Source organism: Synchiropus splendidus, chromosome 3 (genome assembly GCF_027744825.2).
Source record: "Synchiropus splendidus isolate RoL2022-P1 chromosome 3, RoL_Sspl_1.0, whole genome shotgun sequence".
Lineage (NCBI taxonomy): Eukaryota > Metazoa > Chordata > Actinopteri > Syngnathiformes > Callionymidae > Synchiropus > Synchiropus splendidus.
The window spans coordinates 4701622-4724805 of record NC_071336.1 but is presented as its reverse complement, the minus strand read 5'-3'; the positions used below and the strand labels follow the sequence as shown (position 1 = coordinate 4724805).

The window sequence follows — 23184 nt, the reverse complement described above, 5'->3', positions numbered from 1 at the left end:
AATTCAGCACAGGCCTAAGGTAGTGAGCGGACTGCAGGTTTGACATGAGGAAGAGATGGAGTGTTTCTGTGAGAAGTCTTAAATTACCGTTTATACAGCCACTGCATGGTTTGCATTCAGTCAGCATTCAGTGCCGAACAGCAGTGCGTGGGCCAGAGACTGCACTCCTTACCTGCTCTACACCCAAAATACACTCACGGGTGTTTCAAAGTCACAATGTTGATGGGAATACTTGCACACATTCCTTGATGCACCTATAGCAAAAACATTTTTCAGTCAATACTAACACCTCACTAATGCTTCCAATTGTAGCGGTCATGTGGCTACCTGTGTACGTGGATACCTCGCTACAGATTTGAATATGTATGCATATGTTTCAAATGTTGAAGTCCTCCTCTCAATGACTGCAATATGATGGAATGAAGTTCTTCACCATGACGATGCTCCGTTATGAAGTACAACAACATACAAAGTGCTCCATGCAGGTGAAATTATGTCTGATTCACTCATTCAAACATGGAATTGAGAAAGAGACACAGAACCGAACCACGTCTCAGTCATTTAACTAATACTATCCCTGGTTCCCACATGATGGGGAATAACTCCGAAGGGAAGCTTCTTAGATTGTAGTTTGTGTATGAAATAGAATTATTTTGGCAACAGTCCTGGAACTTGTCTGACACATCTGGTATACCTCTCTTTCAGGAAAAATCATAGAGTTAGAGGGCTACGGTAATTTCAGATGATTAGAAGTATTGACACCGGCAAACGCTTCAAATAATAATAATTTTATATAATAATGCAATGAATAATGAGAGCCATATATATATTTTTGAATACAACTGATGGACAGGTTGACAGATGAGACAATGATGTTTGCAGATGACATTGTGATCTGTGGTGAGAGCAGGGAGCAAGTGGAAGATAAGATAGAGAGGTGGAGGTTTGCCTTGTGCCTGAGCTGTTAAGATGGCGCCGACGAAGGCTGGCCTGGAATTATCGTGCATGTTATTTTGCTTATTTTTGTGTTTTGATGGAGCAGCCACGTATTCTTACACATAAGATCAGTTGATGAATATCAGGGCTTACTATTAGTATTTTTGGTGTCAGTTTCGGAGTTCATCTTTTGGCTGGGCGGAAGAGACTGAGGAGGAGAGGGAAACGTGCCGGTGCGCTCGTTCGCCATCGTCGAAGAGGATCGCGTACTCCGCTTCCCGGGATAATCCTCTCCAACGTCCGCTCGCTCAGCAATAAGATGGATGAACTGGCGCTGATGTTGAGAAGGAACAAAGACTTTTCCTCCTCTTGTGTTTTGTGTTTCACAGAGACGTGGTTGAGTGATCACATCCCGGAAACTGCGCTTCATCTGGAGGGATTCCAGCTTCACCGTGCGGACCAGGTTCCGGAGCTCACCAGCAAAACTAAAGGTGGAGGAGTGCGTTTCTACATCAACGATCGCTGGTGTACAGATGTGACTGTGATTTTTCAGCACTGCTCTCCCTCTCTGGAATGTCTCATAGTGAACTGTAAGCCATTTTACTCCCCGCGTGAGTTCGCTTCATTCATTTTGGTTAAAGAGCGTACTGGATCACTGTTACACATCGCTCCGCAACTCTTATACCGCCCTTCCTCGAGCTGCACTGGGACTCTCTGACCACTTGATGGTTCATCTTGTTCCCACATACAAGCAGAAGCTGAAGCTTGCAAAGCCTGTTGTGAGGAGCGTGAGGATCTGGACAAGTGAAGCTGAAGAGGAGCTGCAGTCTTGTATGGAGACCACTGACTGGGAGGTGTTCAGGGCTGCTACCAGTAATCTGGATGAGTATACAGGCACTGTGACTTCATGAATCAGCTACTGTGAAGAGTGCAGAGTTCCAACCCCCATGTTCCACTTTACAACAAAGGACTATGTTGTCTCTTAGTGACACAACTATGATGAACGATGTCACTGAGACAGCAAAGGCGAACACAGTCATTGATGAGCCAGCCCCTCCCCTCCCCCTCCTTCTCTTGACATCATAGAGCAGGACATGCTCACTCAATTCAGGAAGCTGAACCTTCGGAAGGCTGAAGCATTGTGCTACTGAGCTGGCTCCAGTGTTCACTGACATCTTCAATGCTTCCTTGGTGTCCTGTCATGTCCCTGCCTGTTTTAAATCCTCCACTATCATTCCTGTTCCCAAGAAGGCCAGGATCACAGGACTGAATGACTACAGACCGGTGGCACGGACGTCTGTGGTCATGAAGTCCTTCGAGCGCCTCATCATTGCTTCTCACCTGCACTCATTGCAGTTTGCCTACAGAGCCAACAGATTTGTATACGATGCAGTGAACCAGGCCCTTCATTTCATTCTGCACCATCTGGACTCCTGATCCTGTTTGTGGACTTCTTAACACGATTCTCCCAGCTCTGCTTGGAGACAAGCTTGGCCAGCTCGACGTGCCTGACTCCCTCTGTAGATGGATTACACACTTCCTGACCAGTTGGGAGTCAGCGCATGCGGCTGGAGACGACTGTCTCTGACACTTGGACCCTCAACTTCAGGGCTGTGTTCTCTCTCCATGGTTCTTCTCCCTGTACACCAACTGCTGCACCTTCAGCCACGAGTCCGTGAAGCTGATCAAGTTTGCAGATGACACCACCATCATTGGGCTCATCTCAGATGGAGATGAGTCGGCTTACAGGAGGGAGGTGGAGCGGCTGGTGTCCTGGTGCAGCCACAACAACCTGGAGCTCAACGCCCAGAAGACAGTGGAGATGGTCATAGACTTCAGGAGAGTCACAGTTTCTCTGTCCCCTCTCATGTTGGCTGGTTTACCCATTCCTATTGTAGACTCCTTCTGCTTCCTAGGAACCACCATCACTGAGGACGTCAAATGGGAGCCGACCATCAGGTCCTTCATCAGGAAGGCCCAGCAGAGAATGTTCTTGTTCAAGCAGCTACGGAAACTACGACTGCCGACAAAGTTGCTGGTGGAGTTCAACACGGCCATCATCCAGTACATCGTCACCTCCTCTATCACTGTCTGGTAGAACAGCGCCACCTCAAGGGTGCAGCGCAGTTTTATTTTATTTTATTCCAAAGCACTTTACAAGTTGGTGGGATCCCCACCGACCATGGCAATACATTTCATTCTGATGTGACATTATTCCTTAGAAAGGAGAGGAATGAAGGTTAGCTGCAGCAAGACAGAATACATGAGTGTGAATGAGAGGGACCCAAATGGACAAGTGAAGTTACAGGACACAGAGAAAAAGACGGTGCGGGATTTTAAATACTTAGGCTCAACTGTCCAGGGAGATGGAGAGTGTGAGAAGCTGAAGAAGCAGGTGCAGACAGGGTGGAATAATTGGAGAAAAGTGTCAGGTGTGATAGGTGACAAAAGGGTGTCAGCAAGGATGAAAAACCACTGTAAGAAAAGTTATGTAAAAAAATGGATAAGTACAATCCTCCAAGAGGTAATTACTTTGTCTCTCATTTATTATTATTATTATTATTATTATTATTATTATTATTATTATTATTATTATTATTATTATTATTATTATTATTTACTTATTTATTTATTTACTTTGCCTGTGGTGGTTAAGAAATGGCAGTGTGCCTTATCTTCTCTGTAACTATTGATTTACCAGCAGCAAAGGCTCTTGGGACCCACAGAGGCACGAGTCTCATTGTAAGATGGCAGATTTGACGGAGAGGATCGGTGGAAATGAAGATTGGGTCGTATTTTCTCAGCAGCATAGTCATATGAATATTAATATATCACATGTCATGCCAGGACATATTTTTGATTTGGTGTGCTGTTATGTGCCTTATAAATCAATGTTGAAATCGAGAGTGGCAACTCACAGACAAAAACACGTTTGTACATGCCAAAGGATTCCATGAGAATTAGGTATTGCCAGGATCCATTCATCGCAGACCAGTTGTAGTCTACCTGACGCTAAGAGCTTCACAGAGAGCTTGACTTATCCAGGAGGAGACGCGTGCCTTTGATCAGCACATTTAACGGCAAGTTCTGTGAGATTGAAGGGCAGATTACCACATACTGTATGTCTGCAGATGAAGGTTGATGTCAATTTAACCCGTTCATCATCTTCACAACCCCACTCTTTGTACGTTTGGACTGCAGAGAAAAGGTCCTACCCCGACAGGTGCTTGCATGCATTGATGCAACAGGGAGGCCCAGAAACATTTTTATCTCACTTCAGCGAAAGAAGATTATCAGTCTCTTCATTAACATTTGTGACCCATAAACAATTGCTTGAAAAAAAAAAATGGTTGGTAGTTGCTTGTTGACGCGTATCTCAGGTGTGACAGAACGAAAAAATGTTTTCATTATATTCTCGTACTTCATGTAAATGAATATGAAAGCACATTCTCTCATATTTGGCTATGAAATGTGTGGCAGACCTCCTTTTTAATCTAATCACGATGTAACAAAAAACAAAATAAATAAATGAGTTTCTTGCAGCAATAAAAAACATATATTTCAGACATCCCACCACACTAACCACAAACTCAACTGGACATAGAGAAAAGTTCTGCTCAGCACAGCTTTTTTAAATGTATGTATTTATTGTCTCTTTCCCAGGCTGTGTCACCATGGTATAACATCTTATGTTCAAGACAGGCCAAACTCCCCCAGACTCTTCATTCTGAGCCCCTCTTTCCTCAGACTGCATTTCTTTACATCACAACAACAGATTTACGTCCAATTGGCACTTAGGTCGAGGATCAGCTCAAATGACAAAGACTGATAAAGCACAAAGACACCGCAAGGCACTGTTTTGACTTGTTTTGAGGCCTCTATGTCAACTCAGTTGACTTCAGTAAAACCTACTAATTGAATGATTTATATCTGCCTTCTAGTGTCATGAATCCTTCAGACTGTAGTACAGTCACTACAAAGATGTTGACACTTCAACAATATATTTGCTGTTGCCACACTACAAAAATATATACAATAAAATGAATAAAAAAAAACAATGATAGAAAGTAAAGTAAATCAGATTTTACAATGAACTAATTCAACACATCACATCACTCCTGAAGTCTAACATTGACGTTGGGAAAGTTGACTTTGGTGTCCAATGCTGATTAGATTAAGATTAAACCTCACGGCAGACTTCACGTGAGTCCTCCTACGTGCTCACACATACGAACTGACGGTCGGCACCAATATGTTCCAATTGTTCTTAAGGCTGATGCGCCACTAACTTGACCAAACATCTCTGCCATCATCCTGTTTAATATGATGCAGATAGAGCACACACATAGAACAGCGTCTACAAAACAAAAGATTCAACTAATTGACCGGAAAATATGAAAATGTATAAATACATAAATTCAAATTTGGAGAAAGGTTCATGTAAAATAAGGCCAAATAATGAAAAAAAAAAAAAAATCCTTTTGTTTATGTGTTAAATGTAAGTATTCTTTTCTTTTTTTGAGGCAGTTGAAAAGAAAGATTTATGTTTTGTTTTGGTGTGTGGTAGTGAGTGTTGGGGTGATTTTGACATTATGTGACATTATTATTTATGCCATAACTTATAATATGTCATATCATCACTCCTATTTCGGGATACATATTGCACCGTCAGATTCATGCCAACATATAGTTGAGTTTGACTATCAGTCATGTTCAAATTCCCACTCTTCCCAAGAAGAGCTGAGGCACAGACAATCAAATAGCCACTGAGGAATCAATGCATTCACACACACTGACTCACCTCATTCATAATGAAAGATGAGCAGGGTTAGGAGCAACCTAAGAGTTCGATACAAGCAGGGTCAGCTGTCGACCACGCGGCATGCATCCAGGTTTGCATTAGCATGCTGAAAGTCGCCACGGGGTCTTAAAGCATTCTCTCCTCGGATGCAGAGATGGGATTAAGAGATTGGGCTGGACTCAAGGCTTCATATTGCTCTGTGTCAATATCCTGAGGGGGCTGTCACTCAAACTAAGGAACCACATTTGCTGCTCATTTAAGAGGCACTCTGTCAAGGATGTGACAACTGCCATTCTGAACATTTTTACAACATTTGAAATGTTATCTGATCAGCTGTCATCATCTTTCAGAGTTCAAGTTAAAGAGGAGGCTGCTAATGTATCATGTGAACTATTGGAACTAAATTATGATCACATTTAATCTACTGTCACATTCTACTCTAAAAACACTTTCCACTCATTACCACTTTTGCATAACCTCATACATAGCTCATATCACAGCCACAGGGTCAGGGCCTATACAAAGGAAGAAGGGAGAGCAAACGCAAGTCACACAAGAATACATAGGTTGAGTAGGAAAAAAGAGAAAATGCAGCTTTGCACTCCAGGTTTCAGGCATTCATCCTTGAGATTGGTCCAGATGATACAGTCCTTGCCTTGTCATGCGCGATTGTCAAATTGCTTTGCAAAAATGGCAAATTGCCTATTGAATCCAGTATTCTGTGGCATTTTGGTGCAGCTTATCATTGTTGTGTTGTCCAGTACACGAGTATTGTTCCTGCACAATCCCTAAATTGAATGCTCTGGAACATAGCATAAAAGGCTCCAAAACAGAATGGCTGAATGTTCAACAGACCTAATGAATGAGACAGAAAAGACTGATACTAAACAAATCTCCAACAAAAGTTGAAAGGATATTTAACTGATTTATCGGTAAAAAATGAGCAGGCAGCAAACAAGTCTCACTCTGATCTGACGATGAGACGGGCAAAACAAACTGAAAATCGAAAAAGAAAAAGAAATGCGCTACTCGACCCCTTGACGTGGGAATGTGTTGCATGGAGAGGAAGACTCAGAAGACAGAACCCAGGGATAGGTACTCTTTAAAATGAAATTGAAGTTCTGTCACCTTTTTCTTTTAACTTTAGAACAGTTTTATTTATTTATTTTGCCAGAAGAGCAAAACAATTGACACAATGAGTTTGAAGTGTTTAGCAGTTGTCTCTCCCTTCTCCTATACCAAGAGGTCCCCTGAGACTATGTGAAGCAGGAGATGGCTTATTCAAGTCTGCAGAGTGCCACCCTGTCAGCTAGTTTCTGCTCAGCTCGTTTCCTTCGCAGTGTCGCAGTCACCTTCTGTTAGAAACAAGATTTATTGCTGGACACAGAGAAAAAAAAGACAGTTTTCCACAGCACTTTGTTTGGTGTTGTACGGCAGAGAAACCGTGTTATCTTCCAACTATTTCATCATTTCTGGCAGCTACGCTGTCACGCGGTTGGCCTCACACAACAGGATTAGTGGACGGTGAGGTAACGGAAGCCTCAACCCTAACACAGAGGTTTCAAACTCTTTCTGTCTCAGCCAACGGCTTCATCCTCATTCTTGCCCAAACAACACTGGGGGACAGTAAGGACACTGATAAGACTGGAATAGCTTAGCTGTCACAGACCATCAATAGCATACTTTGGACAGTGTGAAGTAAGAGATGCACAAAATTACTATTATTATTATTTTATTTTTACTGATACAACGATAAGCCTTTCCAGCTGATACTGATACCAATACAATTTGAATAGTCCACATCAGAGCTTGGCACCCTAACCACTCAAGACAAACAGCTGTGAAATATACCACTGTATATCATTTATATTTGCCTTTTTTCACTTGCTATGTGCAGGCCATTTAGAGCCGAATGCACTATGCATGGTACCATTTTGCCCATTTTATGTAAAACCACACTAAAACATAATTAACTTAATTAAAAAGGAAGAAAGAAAGAATTATTATTATTATTATTATTATTATTACAAAAACAACATGTCGTCTACCCATGAAGTACAGTATCACCTCGAACTCTGAGGAGATGCTGAATAAAAAAACTAATTTCAGTTGCCAGCTCTGTCACAGAAATAACTGAACTGCTGGCACCAGTCCACAACTCCTTTGTAATCTAGTCAACTTAAATAGGAAAAAGATATAACGTTATCTTTAATCTTCATCATCATTTGCCAAGAGTCTGAGAAAGCTAAAGCTAACTATGCAAGTGGGCAATAAATTATTGATTACAAGTGCCTACAGTAAACTATCAGTTTTATTAGAGTTGGCAATAAACAACCAAAACAAACAAGTGTTTTTTTTGTTTTTCTTTTTCTTCCCCAATACATATCCAAATAAAGAGTCCTGACCTTAGTGTCATATTTCAAGTTCTAACAATAATAATGAATTATAAATAGTCCAATTAATACATTAATAATTCCATAACCAAAATCAATAATAACTAGAAAGGGACTGATACTACAATTTCTCCCACCATTAATAAAATCCCACCGCAGTGAATTGTGATTTTATTGGCTCATGTCAAAATGCATTGCGTCAACATTCCCCACTGGGACAAGGTGCCACGAACCACACATATTGCCACCACAGTGCCAGGAAAGTTGCGTTATTACAGTCATTTGTCAAGTTGAGTTTTATAAAGTGAAAGTTTTTACCGAAGCTGGTCATGTCACTGGCAGTGCCCTTTGGAATGTAATGGGGCAAACAGTAGAACCTACAGAGCACCCCGAAAACCACATCACAACCATTGTGTCACGGGTGAAAATTCAAAAAAAGAAAACAACATACAGAAGACGACGCAACTTACACACAACTCTCAATGAAATGTGTAGATAGAGAGACAGACAGCATGCATCAACAAAGCAGCCTAAGTGTAGTTGGGGAGATTTCTCAGTTCAGTGTCCTTCATCCTGGTGCTGGTGCTAATCGCTGTGTGCCCTCTTCCAGACGGATGTACCACAAACAGCCTATTCCTGGATGTGGAAACGCTTCCTTCTCTCCTCTGAAACTAATTGGGGAAGACAACAGCCCGAGCAGGGGCCTTTATGTCTTGGGCCGTACAGCTGTCATACCACACCTTCCAGAGGTAGAAAAGCCACCTTTGAGCCTTCTCCACAAGCAACAGTTGTCTGTCAATACAGTCTGTCTAAAAGCAGGGCTGAGCACACAACCATAATAAGGGACCAACATGAATGGTGCGTTGGTCCCTCTCACCACTTGAGGTCTGCTAGCAAGACTTTCTTTCCAATAGAATAACAAGAGATGTTGGCAGACCTTACGAAGTATTAGTCAGAGGCAACTGCATTAAACGTCGAGCATGGGGTCATGAATTAACTGGGATGCTGCAGGTGGTTCAGTACAAGGGACACTGCACCTTCAACGATGGGTATCAGTAAGCAAACTCCATAGGTGAGCTCGAGGCTAGTGGCGAGCATATATTTCATGTATGTGCTTCAGGGGGATTCTCTTAAAGCACTTGGTAATGACCAGGGTCAGAGCTGTAAGGCTGTCGTCAGTTACACAAGTCACTTTCACTAAGTGGCACGCTGAGGAAGGAGGGGACAACAGCAAGCTGCTGAGACACATTGAAAATGTCGAAATACATTGCAGCCAGCTGGCCGGCAGACGGTTTCAGTGCCCCCACTAGCACTTTATCACATCTTGCAGCTTTGTTTCTTCTGATCTTCCACAGAGAGCAGATCACCTGGTCAAGGAGCAGGACGACAGGTTGGTGTCTTCTAGGAAGAGAAGACAGTCTCCCTGTTGCCGAAGAGTGAGTGTAAAGAAGTTATTAAAGTTGTCAGACAAGGATGCATCCATGCTCACATCATCGAACTGTACCTCTGTCAGCACAGTGATGCCGCTTCACTAGATTAAGACATGTTGTTATTAAGCAGCAAGAAAACAAATGACTGTCTTTACAACAATTCTCCGTCTCTGGGTTTGGAATCAGCATGGCGTGTTTATTTTCAGATGACAATGCCACAGCTGCCAAAACCCACATAGAAGCAGTTTGTTTGAGCTATTTATGTGATCGCACAAGCTTCCAATAGCCCATAATTATCCAGAATACATAACAGTCCACAGGGAATGAAGACGAATTGAGGTGGTACAGAGGTAATCCAACTGAATCGTGACGTACATTCCTTTCTCTGATTCTACCCACAACGTTGGTTGAGTCAGAAGAGATCAAAAGATGACTCACCATGCAGTTGCCTCAGACAACACTGCATTTGTGAGGACTGGTGGAAAGGAAAAGCCCAAATTGTTGATTTAAATATTGTCCAAATGTACACGTTATGTGGGTCATCTACACAACATAAAACAGTGTCGGAGCTGCAAGATTGAAAAGTGGTAAAAATGCTTTTCCACTGATCTATAATTTTACTTTACTCAAATACTTGTGCACAGCTTGTGGACAACCTGTGCAATGTCCTTGAATGTCCCAGCGTCATCCAGCAATGGCGGAAAGACGTCCTGAAGATAAGCTAAAATGACTTCAATCAATGCAGAGAAGAAGTGGCTCTAATCAGCACCTCTGCTGAATGAGCAGGTCTCACAGCATCATTTGACCGCTTCTCATTCGATCTGTGCATCAAGCATTCCCAGACAGACATAGACAACATAAGCTTGTTGGTGGAGGGAACAGTAATTATAGACATTCCGTTGTCTTTCCAAGGCACAAAGGCATAAAAATGTGATGATCACATCCACTAAGTATACTGAATATTAGATTAGACTGCCTTTATCATTCCAAAACTCGCAGGTTTACTTCAATCCAGCCGAAGCTCTCCATTATGGTGACTATGATAACTGCTTGCGGATGCTACCGGTGATAAACCAAGGGTGCTTGTGCTTTAGCTGCTGGTCAGTTTGGTGTGTAGCAGGTAACATGACACCAAACATGGCTGACCAAGTGTTCTTTATTGTGCCTGGATGGTCCAGCATCCTGAATGAAAATAGGTATGCAACGGTCAAATGCACTTCATCACTTTGTTGCTAGTTAACTGACATTAAAAAAGACACTACGGAAACAAAAGATCTGTTTTCCACTGTCAGTGACAGTGATGATGCCTCAGCTGCTCTATGTCTGCACCTACAGCATAAGGTAAGATAACATGAAGCCCCTCTTAATCTCCATCCTTTGGTACTGTGGTAAGTGGACATTTCACAGTCTTTAAAAAAATATTTACAGTTATTTACATTTTTTTATTGTTGTTTTTTCAGTGACTTGTGTAGTCCAACAATAATGACCATAATGGTAAACTGCTACGTATGTGAATCAAATATATGTTCACACGAGAGTGATCTTCATCTATTTCAATTGCATCAGCTGTAAGATACCATATTTGCATATTTGAGCAGATGACAAACATTTCCACTAAGTCAGTGCAGAGGATGTCCATAAAGCAGAATAAATTCCAATATGTTTGTGTTTCTTTCTCAAATTGGACAACTAATCATGAAAGAACTGGAGAAGAAACTCAAGCTGTGGCCAGGCACCTGCTCCAGCATGAATTAGCTCTTTCTTCAGTGTTTGGATTCAGTGGCGTGGGACACACTCTGTGCAGACCAACGGACTAATGCAGCACTTGCTTTGGAGTTTAGTCAGCTATCACCGGAGCACAGTCACTGTAGTGACCCTGCAGGTCTGAGGTGTAATACGAATATTGAGTTGGTGACACTGGAATATCAACGAGGCTTTGTGTTTCTGTGCCAGGACTACAGGCAGCATATTTGACACTCTGAGCCACATTTATCAAGCACACAGTCAAACCACAAACTCGGCCCTACTGCCCCTGGGAGGCACAGATATACTTAATAGAATGAGAGCTTCCCCAAAAATTCTCCCTGTCAGCACAAGGCTCCTTTCTACCTAATCACCAGAGTCTCCTAGAGCCATATTTGAGACCCCAGCAGCACCGGGGTTGAGCGGACTGGCAGACCAATTGGCCAAAACAGAAAAGATTTTAGGTCCGCACTGTTGGATAACTTAAGTCACTCTAGTGATATAAGATCTATAATGACTGAACTTTGTTTTAGCTCCTACTACGTTCAATATTGTGCGTATTGTGGGGTTGGCAACACGTATTTTGACGGCTGGAGAATTGTTGGTTTTAAATTGCAATGTTTGTGATGCCCATATCTTTCTCGCAACACAATGTTGCTAACCAAAAACATTAACAAACTAGTAAAAAAAGTGAAACACAATTATTCCCATAATAATAACTATTTTAAATCAATGATTTAATAAAATACTAAAATACAATTAAATGAAATCAACCACAGTAATGGACCTCTCTCCTGATGACCTATGTTGAGATTCACCAATCTACCAATGTATGTTTTTGGATCATGGGTGGACACTGGAGTCCCTATTAGGGCTGTGTATTGGCTGGAATATAACAATATGATGCATATCCCCCTGAACACATGATGATGTGATATATTGTGATAAATTGAAATACTCCAAGTACACAGACGAGAGCACAGAAGAAATATCTTGTTGTGTGTATTTTAAGACGCTGAAGGAGGAAATCAAAGTAGAGATGCCATCGTACAACTCAAAAATATGTATCCACATATATTTTTCTGTCACTTAAAATAATGATATAGTATTGCACCACCAATTCTCATGATAATTCAGTATTTTGCTACATCCTTAAGTCCTATACTGAAAACTCTCTGCCAGAAGGGTATTACTCGCTCATGCCAAAACACAGCTGGCCTGGTCTTCCAGATGGAGACAGGATTTAAATGAAAATAGAAATTAAGCAGAACGAGTTCATCTGCATCTCATGCTAAACACAAACCTAGCCTCCAATCCTTTAAATGCTGCAATGGGGGGAAAAAAGCCTAAAATAATCTGAAGTGGAATGTATGGGAGTGATCATCTATTAAGGCAGAAGCAGATACTTCCATCTGTTTCACCCATCCTCATCCCTCAATCAATCCACCGCTGAGCACTTGCCATCATCTGATAAAGGGTTCATTTCTTCAGTGAATTTCAGCATGTTACATGCGTGGAATTAAATGGCTGCTGGGAACTACGTTCTCTCTCCACAAAGTTGAACCAAAAATAGCTTTGGCTGTCTCTGGCCTGGATATTCATGCAACGCCAAAAGAGCTGTCCAAAATCAGATGATTGAGACAAGAGTCGATCAGCACTCCTGGTGAATAACTGACCATCGTGCAACACATGTTTTGGACAGCAAAAACCACAGTGAGAGCATAACAGGTGATTGTGAGCATGTGCTGATCAATCATTCATTTTGGGTCCATACTGAGTAGACTGCTCATTCATGACGTTTATAGCACTCATCTAAAGTTGTACTGTAATTGTACTGGTTGCAGTATGCTAGAAAAATCTCAGCATATGCAGTCTAATTCAGAGTGGTGGGGGCCTCCATGGCACTGATGCAGTGGGGAGAACCCTGAAATGTGCCCAACAAAAAACCCACTAAATCATTTGCCGACTTTCTATTCTTCTATATTTCGCTAAATTCCCTTGCATGTTGTTGTTCTACATTACTGAGCATTCATGAAGTTGTTCATGCACTATTTTAATACCAACATTTCACCATATTTATTTTCCCAATGGAGGCAAGAACTGCTTACTTAATCTCAATTAGGGATCAGGTTGGAGAGAGTAAAAATTCCTTTGTGAATCTCTAGACGACAAATGATAGTGAGAGTGATCGTGAGAATCGGATCACTAATGACTAACTCTAACTGATCACAGTGAGTAATGTGACGTTATAAAATGTGTTGAGTTTTAAATACAATCAATGGGTGATTAGTTTTGGGGCTTTGGTGGGGCAGCAAGAGAAAACAATTCAACACAAAGGCATACATCCTCGTGGCTGTGAGGAATAGGTGACAACATATTGTGCATTATTTACCAATGAAAAGAATCCCAACATTGACGATTTAACATCAGCAGACAAATTTGAGTCTGCGGCATACTCCAGCGGTAAACTTGGAAATTACCTTTCCCAATTTGCATGCATGACTCTGTTGGCCATAACGGCCCGGCTTCACCGCGACTAGCGGCAGTGCCGAAAGACTGGCATGTGAAGAGTCTGGAGGATTTTGGTTTGTGATGGTATTAACTTATTTTGAATTCAATGAAGTAACAACAATGACATGAGTACACACTGAGACTTGGGATCAATGTTGGTTTTGTTAGCATGTGCGGTGAAAATACGTTTTTTTTGATGGGGTGATTCAACACATGCAGGGTTTCCCACAGCGCTGTCGCCTCGGCAAAAAACTGCTGCCTGCCTTGATGACATCATGTCAAAAAAATTGAATCAAATCAATCCACCAATGTATGTTCAGGATCACGAATGCCAAACTCGCTGACATCTTTATCTTGTGATAAAGTCCACAGATGTTAATCTTCATGGATATATCGACACAATATCTTCTCCACATCTTTGGGTAGCCGACGTTATGCTAATAGAATCTCGGAGCACTGAAATCACACAATAATTCAAACCCAAAATAACACTGGCAGATCAAAGTCTGTGACACCATGAACACAACAGTTCTACGAAAGACGAAACACTGAAGTGAACTATATTTGAAGATGAACACATTTTTTTGTTGATGCCAGAGACAAAGTCAAGTAATGCACAGAGAAAAGAATTTAGCGGTTTGTAATTGATTAGTTATAAATCTTTCAAGGCAGAATGTATTGTGTTAAACAGAGGCAATGAAATGAAACTGTATTCATCTCAATTTCATACTGTGATCACCACAATGGGAAATTGATCATGAAAACATAGGCCATCCTCGTGGACACAGGACTGACCAAAATGATAAAAGGTTTTCTGCAGTCTTGGGTTAACATGTCAGTTAACATGAGTTCTCAGTGGAAGTAGAGTAAAGACGTAATATGCCATGCAAAGGTGTATTCAGATGATACAGACAGTAGCGACAGGAAAGAAAATGACATGTCAGGGGACATGATGGAAAGGAAAGTGTCCCAGGTCACACTGATGGCAACAGAAGCCCAGTATGCAAGGAAGAAACACAAGTCTTGGAAAGGGAAACCACAGTAGAAAAAAGGGACGAGAGCATTGCAATGTTCATTCATTAGTGAACAATAATCATTTTTGTAAATGTTGGGTTTTTTTTTTAAAAAAAAAGCTCTAGTCAGGTTTGCTCAATTCATATTTTTCAGTCAAGTATAATTGCAACTCCCCTGGTTTTGGACTAATTGGGTATCAGGGGTTGCTATTTCATCAACGTCTGGCATTTTGGTGTGATTTATTAAGCCAATTGAGCAAATGCTTGTCGACACAATTACCATCTTTCTGTCTTTGTCTCAGGTAATGACACAGCAGGGAAATTAATCTGATTGCACAAGGAGTACATGCGATGTCAAAAGCAAAAGGACAGATCGGGAACATGTTGCCGGGGCATCTCTCTGACCTGCTTTTCTCCTTCAGGGGTCAAAGGCAAGGCCGCTGCAAATGCTATCAGCCCTTCACGTGTGGTGCCTGCTCTCGTCGACAGAGGCAGCAGGTGATATATGGCTTTGATAGAGCCTTTAATTACTGGCCGCGAAGGCCGGAGAGCCAGAGGGATGAAGAGGGGGATCTCACAGGAGGGAGGGGAGAGACGGTGCTTCTGATGGGAAAATAGGCACCGAGGTGTTCTTATATACAGTATGTCGGCTGCTATTAGGCGTCATCCCTGAGGGTATCAGTTGTTCAACTTATGCATTTACAGGTGGGATAGGTTTAAGCAGGTATCCCTCAGTTTTTATCACTGAGAAGCAAGTGGGCTAATGGGATTAGCGGGTTGGAGGGGGAGTGAGGACAAGGCCCACAGACACTGCCGGGTGTTTGCTGCTGATGGATTTTATCTTGGCAGACAGACTGAGGCAGCAGTATCGGGCTAATCTTCAGATGGGACGAGAATGTTAAAAACTGGACTTGCCATTCACTGTGATTTAACTGTCGCCAACACGATGGGCAGGTGGTACACCGGCAACAGTCCCACAGGACGGAAGCACAGGCTTGGCCTGCATGCCAGTGACTGAGCAGAGAAGAGTGATGCTCCAATTACTGATTTATCTCTGATAAACTAAGTGTGTAATTAAAGTAAATATGATTAGAATTGACATTTGCAACTGCATTTTTAATCAGTAATTATTTTAACATTCCACCAAGTCCTAAGTCACTTCGATTCAGAGTGATGAACAATTGCAGAATAATATTCTGCTGCTGCGAAAAAAAGTGATTTTAATTTTAATTTCATTTATTTTCTTAAATCATAGTTCACTGTTAAAGTATGTTGGCAGAGAAAGCGGCTTGTAGAACCCCATTAACTGCCATAACAGCTTCAATCCAATGCTGCCTGGCTGAGGCTCTTTGGGGACCAACTCATCATCTATGTCCCTCAACAATCGCCTGCTGTTGACAGGAAATCTCTTCATCAACATTTTAGCTAGACTTGGTCCTCCAGCGGGCAGATTTACTCAGGTCTCAGTTTGCTGTGCTAATTTGTGGGATCAACCTTGATCTTTGCACAACAGATTGCAGGTGAATGACCAAGAGTGTGTGGACATATTTACATGTAAATGGGTGCAGTGTTGGAGACATGCTTGCCCAAGTCAGAGCTTGCGTGTCCATGGTTTACGGGATGACAAGATAAAATACACATTAAAAAGCCGCAAATAAAAGTACTTTGGGAGAGCTAGCACATTTGGAATTGGGTCATTAAAAGATCTAGAATCAAAGGCATGCATATCTTATTCGGACGATATGTCTTTGTCCGTATACATTTTTTTTCCACATACTTGGGGACTTATTCAATTTATATATTATCAATTCAGTCTGTAAAGCACAAAACTACACTTTGGTGTGACAGGCGCTTGCACTTGGCTCACTGTCTGTTTGCCCGGAGTATGACATTTTATATAGATAGATAGATAGACAGATAGACAGATAGACAGATAGACAGATAGATAGATAGATAGATAGATAGATAGATAGATAGATAGATAGATAGATAGATAGATAGATAGATAGATAGATGGATAGATATAGATTTATATATAGTCATTGTCTAAGGCCTTTCAGTCAAAAATATGTGCCGGCCAAAACATGACCACAGCAGGTCATTTAGGAATGCAACTTGTCCTTGTTCCACACAAACGGATAGTTGTTGACAGTAATATCAGATCGGGCCAAGAAACATTTTCCACTGAGCGTTCTGCAGAGGATCATTACAAATGTTTTCCTGATAATTAAACAACCCACAGAAAGTGCAATTACTGAGATAATCAGGTAACTGGGAACTACATAGACGATTTAATCACTAAATGATACTGCTCAGTTGATTTCCTGTAATTGGGCTGTGTGCATGCACACACTGCATGATGAATGGGACAAAAAGACCGTGGAACAGACAGATACAATAAGAGTGCTGGGGAGCCCTGATGGCTGGTGATCAAGCATATGTGCACTAAAACACCAGTCAATTCCTTCTGGATGAATAAAACTTCAAGTTGTCTAAATCGAGGAAGACGACAAACATTTGAACGAAAGCATCATCATCTCAACATACCTGTGGAAAAAAATTACACAATGGATTGTGAAAAATTCCTCCCAAAATTTTTGAGGAAATGAATGTTGGAGATCTTCGTATTCACAACTGGAGATGTGTGGTGGTTCATCAAAACCACAGTGCTCTCAAAATAGTCACCCCTCTCAAGTCAGCTACATGCAACGTCAACACAGCCCTAGGAGCCCTACAACTGACGCTAAATTACCATAAAAAGCTGAAAAGGTTGTCTAACCAAACACGGATTGAAAAGTATGATTCTGCACCCACTCCTCCTATCCGCTGCACGTTTTTTTTTTTTTTTTTGTCCACAGAGGTGTAGAGTCTTCTTCAGAATGTATAGTTTTGGATTGATCTTATGATTTCACCAAAATACTGCCTATATAAATTTGAAAAAAAATTACTTTATTCTGGGGATTTTGTGAAGTTGGCATTGAAGGACTTTGGCAGCCACATTTTTTAACACAAACTACATTAACTAACTACCTAACTACTAACTATCAAAAGAGTAAAAAAAAAGCCTCCTGAATCATTAACCCTGATGGCTGTGACTTTTAATATTGATTGTTATGTTGGGAACAAGGTGAGGACTCCAACACTTCCCCTTGCAACACTTCTGTTTACAGTTCTACAAGATGCATTGATCAAAGTCCAGGCTCAAGCTCTTCAGGCTAGCACCAGCAAACCAGACTTTTTAACTTTTCTTCCTTTTCACGAGTATTGCGGGAGGTAGTTTCTTTTCTGGATGACCGCTATACAGTGTCATTAATCAAACAGTAAAGGTTCAGATTAAGTTAAGAGATTAAGTCAGTTAACATGAACACAAACATGAACACAAACAACATTGAAAAAATCATTTAGCAATAATTTTAACAGATTAAAATATTATTAAAGATAAATAATTTTATTTTTTTTTTATTTTTTTTTTTCCAAAAAATGACTGGAATGCTTGCATGCTCTAACTCCTTGTTTATCCACGGCATTCTGCTGCGCCTCACAAAAGCAGACACAATGATTTGGGAATCAAGGCACCCAAAAGTTAAAGAGCGTACATAACATCTTATGTACACTGTGCATACATAACAAACCAGCTGACATAAGATGTTAGTTCCTCGAGAGTTTCTAAAATTAAGTTGTGTTTACATCCAATGATGCACCTGTTTCAAAACACAACAGCATTCACAGTCACAGTGGTAATTTTAGTGTCCAAATAACCTAGTGTGCATGTCATTAGGTTATTTGGTGGGAGGAAATCGGAGTGGCCAGAGAAAGCCCACGCAGGCACAGGCAGCGCAGTGTAATTCAGTAATAAAAGTATCCATACTAAGCATTCTCAAAACCCCAGGGGTCCAATAAACCAGGTAGCTGACAACTGTTTTAAATAATTATACCACACACACTGAACGCATGACACATGAAAAGTTTCCATTCTAATAACATACAAATCACAAAATACAATTGCAAATGACAAAACACATCAGTGAAAATCAATTTTAAAATGCGACTTTACCTTTGAGACATGATCTTGTAGGCATCCGGCAGGTAACAACGCGTGTTCTCCATCTGCGCTGGGTCGGCATCACAAATCTTGTCGTCAGTGCGACCGTAGTTGGCGCTTTCAATCATGATGACATCGGTGCCTGGGCAGCGGAGCTCGATGGGGTAGCTTTCGCACGACAGTTCCCTCCTCACCACCGCCATGGGGATGGGTGCCCGAATGAAGGCTGAAGAAGAATCAGGAAAACAAGACTGTTTTTCACTTTTTAAGATCAGTTGCGTGAAAATTCTACCACTGGATGGAAGTCCAGGTGTCTTATGGTTTACATGGATGGCAAATAAACAATGCTTGTTCACTCGGTAGAAATAAAACAATAGAGGACGACTGATGTCATTGCACCACCCATTCAGATTGAAGCTTGCCGTCAATGCAGTATTTCGACGAGTTTAAGACTCACCTGGACTCACTTCATGAGGCTATTTACAGCAAAATAAATAGAATTAAATAAATAAATTGATTTTTCTGAGGACTGCTCGTACTCAAAACATTTAATAAACTGCTAATGTGCAAAAAATGAATATTTTCCCCAGATAGCAGGCCAATCACTTAACAGGTGCAAAATAGAACGATGTGAATGTAGTGATTTGAATGCTGCACTGAACATGTAACGCTGCTCATACACAATTATTCGTACTGAGGGAAGTAAAAACAAAACACGTTACAGTTTGCTTCCCAACAACAGCGAGAAGGAGAACTCGCCACAATCAGAATAGAAACTCAGAGGATGTTTCAATATTGTTACTTAAGACAAGAATGTGGAGAGGTGAGGGAAATGGCATCCTACAGTTGCATTCTGGAGACACTGAAAGAACACTGAGTAAATTTGGAGTCACACACAAAAAGGATCCATTCAATACCAAAAATGTCAATTGGATTTCATCTGCCCTTACGTTGCCCAGAAACTCACCATGAAGCACTCTTATTTCAGGAGACGTGTCTCCAACTCTGTTCTCATGTTGGTCATGCAACACTCAGGAATTCTGACCACAGAGCAAACTATAAATTCTCTGTGCAAATAAGCACATGTGCGAAGGGACCTTCATAAATGTGCCCTGAACTGTGGAGCATTGTGATTGTTGCTCGAGGTGAACTCAGGCACAAGAGTAATAATAAGAGATTATTATGGTCTGCAAGTGATCATCCAGAGCAGACTCACAGTCGTCCTGTGTTTACAGCAACAATAAAAAATGGACAGGAATAATAAACCTTGGCCTCGGTGACTCTGGTAGTTAGAGATTTTGTAAATGCCCTTTAATATGACCATCAAGAGAGATGATATGGCAGCATGGGCATTCATCATGGAGTTCAGACCAGGAGAAGCTGAGGGACAGAGATAGACGAGTGGCATAAAATGGTCACAAATAAAATGTTGAGAAAACAGCAGGGGGAATAAAGCTTGAACCCATCCATCCAGCCCCTGAGTAAGTTTCTGGCCGCACCTCATCCTCCACATTCAAGCAGCTCAAAATATTTCTCACTTGTACCCTGCAACAATGACTTAGTTGCTGATTTAGTTTGCAGCAGCCTAAATAATTCACCTTAACTCTCTGGAGGACAGGTTAGTTCTTTACATTTGCGGCCATTTCGGTGACAAACACTACAGCTTTCAATCAATCAGCCTTGCATTAGCAAATTGAACAGTCACTTGTTATAACTTGACGGATAGCCAGTTCCATTTGCCAATGAGAAGTGTGCAATTTAAATAGAACAGGAAAGCGTGATAAACAAAAATTATGCTAAGAGAACCAGCAGGCTACATTCAATGAGGAAGGAGGCCTCCCAGTGTCACCCCACAACTGAAGACATCGACATCTTCTATCATTCTGTGTAGACAAGTGATGTTTGCTGAATAATTTTACCATTGGGCCTTATGATGATTTCATGCCTGAACCTCAGCTTTATCTGATGGACTGAAGGCAAGAGTGGGTAGCTCGCCACAATAAATGCTGCAATAGACTTGCCGTTGTTCTTACACCACACAGCATATTATGGGATTTGTGAAAACCAGTATTTTTCAGAAATATAATAATATAATCCAAAAGGATGTAGAGAGTTGGAAGTTTGCCATTGGCTGGCTCCAGCTGTCAATCAACGGTGAGCATGGTATGATGTTCGTGGGAGATGCTCACCAGTCTAATAAAAAGCATATATGATATGCTTTTTATTATTCATATTTGGATGAGCTGAGTCTGGGAGGCACACAGTAGGTGGTAAATCTCTGTGTGCCAGTCGATGATGATGTAGTTTATATGATTGGTGACACATTGTTCGTTGTTTTTTTTTTTTTTTAATAAACTAATAGGTAAAGTAACTACACTTCTTTTTAAGGGAATAATCAGTGGTCACTAGTCAGATTATTTTCTCAAAGTAACTGAGACACCTGACAAGTATGTGCAATTGGACAAATAAAAAAACATTTCGTACTTGGAGATCAAACGTTTTGATCCTAACTGACAAACAAATTGGGTGATTTATTTGAGCGGTCCTGGCATGTATCAATACACAGAATTTGCTCAGACAACAGGTTATTGAATGTTTTTTTCTTTGAAAACTGCGCCCCAGACAACAACTCATATTATATTCAACTCAATTATATGAGCAGAACTTGATATGAGGGACCCATATGCTCCTATGGGGGCCATGTAAAAAGCAAAGGCTAAAGAAAACAGAAACATAGAACAGAGTAAACCAACAACAGGCCCAAATGGAAATGCCATGCTCGTGATGTCTCAGATTACCAAATCAGAGAAGGACTGTTGTGCAGTTACTTTAATGGCCATATGGATTGATAGGACTCATATGCCTGGCCTACGAGAGAGCATCGCTGTTAAATCCAGTACTGTCATCCCACCTTTCCATCATCCTCCCCCGCTCCCTTTTTTAGAGTAAATGTTTTTTTACTGTGAATATAATGTGGCAATGTTAAAGGTAAAAAAGGAATCAACACGAGTGTATGCCTCCAACAATCTGCAAAGCAAGCCGAAGCTACAATAAAAAAACAACCTGTCCAGGGTGTATTGCTGCCTCTGCAACCATGAACAGGACTAAGTTAAGACGTATGTATGTATGACCTGTCCAGGGTGTATTCTGGCCTCTTGGCCAATGCTGAGATAGGCTACGGCACTCCTCGCAACCCTGAACAGGACTAAGCCGTGGTTAATTGACTATATATATATATATATATATATATATATATATATATATATATATATATATATATATATATATATATATATATATATATATATATATATATATAGGCTCGCACAATGCTCATTAATGCCGCAAATGCGCCCTGCGAAAAAAAAATACACCCAACAACCCACGATCAACAGTAAAACAACAGAAAACAAAGTTAGTCTCGAAAGCTCCACCCCCAACCAAGGATTTTTTTTTTTAAGTGACTCAACTACTGGTTAAACCTGCACTCTTATTTTACGTAGCCCCATGAAAGCCCACGCCTGATCTAAAGGACTATCTTCCACTGGTTCCCTTTCTCACCTCAGCTTCTAGAGAAGAACATCCCACAATAATTTCAGTGACGGAGCAGCAAAAAGAAACACAGAAAGAGAGGCTCCACTACAGCCAAAATGAACAGCAGACATCACATACACCATCTTTGTACTGTCACATCAGTGCAGAAGTCTTAATTGCACTTCTTACAAATGACACACCTCCGAACGAAGCATTAAGAGAAAGCATTGTAATTACTGCACAGAAAGGCCAACAGAAAGGTCAGGTAAGACTTGGTCATTTGGAAAATGTCGCACCCCCACAGTGCTTTAAAAAACTGACTAGGACTGAGAATTACTTTGTGTTCGCATCACAAGCTTTTTAACAATCCGAAGAAGGGATGAAGTTTGAGCTGATTCAGATGTCACTTACACAGAGAGCCATTATTCTCTCGGCACCAGCACATAGTCGAGGGCAGTGCTGACATTTAAAAGTCATCATTAGCAACAAAACAGGGACTTTGGTCAGTGTGTTTCATCAAGGAAACGAGACAGACAACCAAGGTTAGATATCACTCACAATTACTCCCACTGATAACCAATGTTGAGGTCATTTGACCACACTCACTTGCTATCTTGCAACATATACAGTATACTTTTATCCAGCACCTTTGGTATTGTGAAGTTTGTGACAGTGTACTTATTCAGCTTTACCAAGTACATTTTTACGTGGGCCCTTACATAAAAAAAAACAAAAAACAATATTTGAAGTGAGATACACAACATGATTTGCTTATTCATTA

General features: G+C 41.1%; 1 protein-coding gene across 25 annotated transcripts in view; it reads right to left on the bottom strand.

The window, feature by feature from the left end:
- LOC128755626 (adhesion G protein-coupled receptor L3-like) overlaps window positions 1–23184 on the bottom strand; it is a 207692-nt gene that overhangs the window by 106939 nt on the left and 77569 nt on the right. For all 25 annotated transcript variants that reach the window (XM_053859459.1, XM_053859471.1, XM_053859479.1 and 22 more), the window contains one exon: window positions 18882–19095. In XM_053859459.1, coding sequence (XP_053715434.1) covers window positions 18882–19095 — 214 coding nt within the window. The remainder of the gene's footprint in view (window positions 1–18881; window positions 19096–23184) is intronic.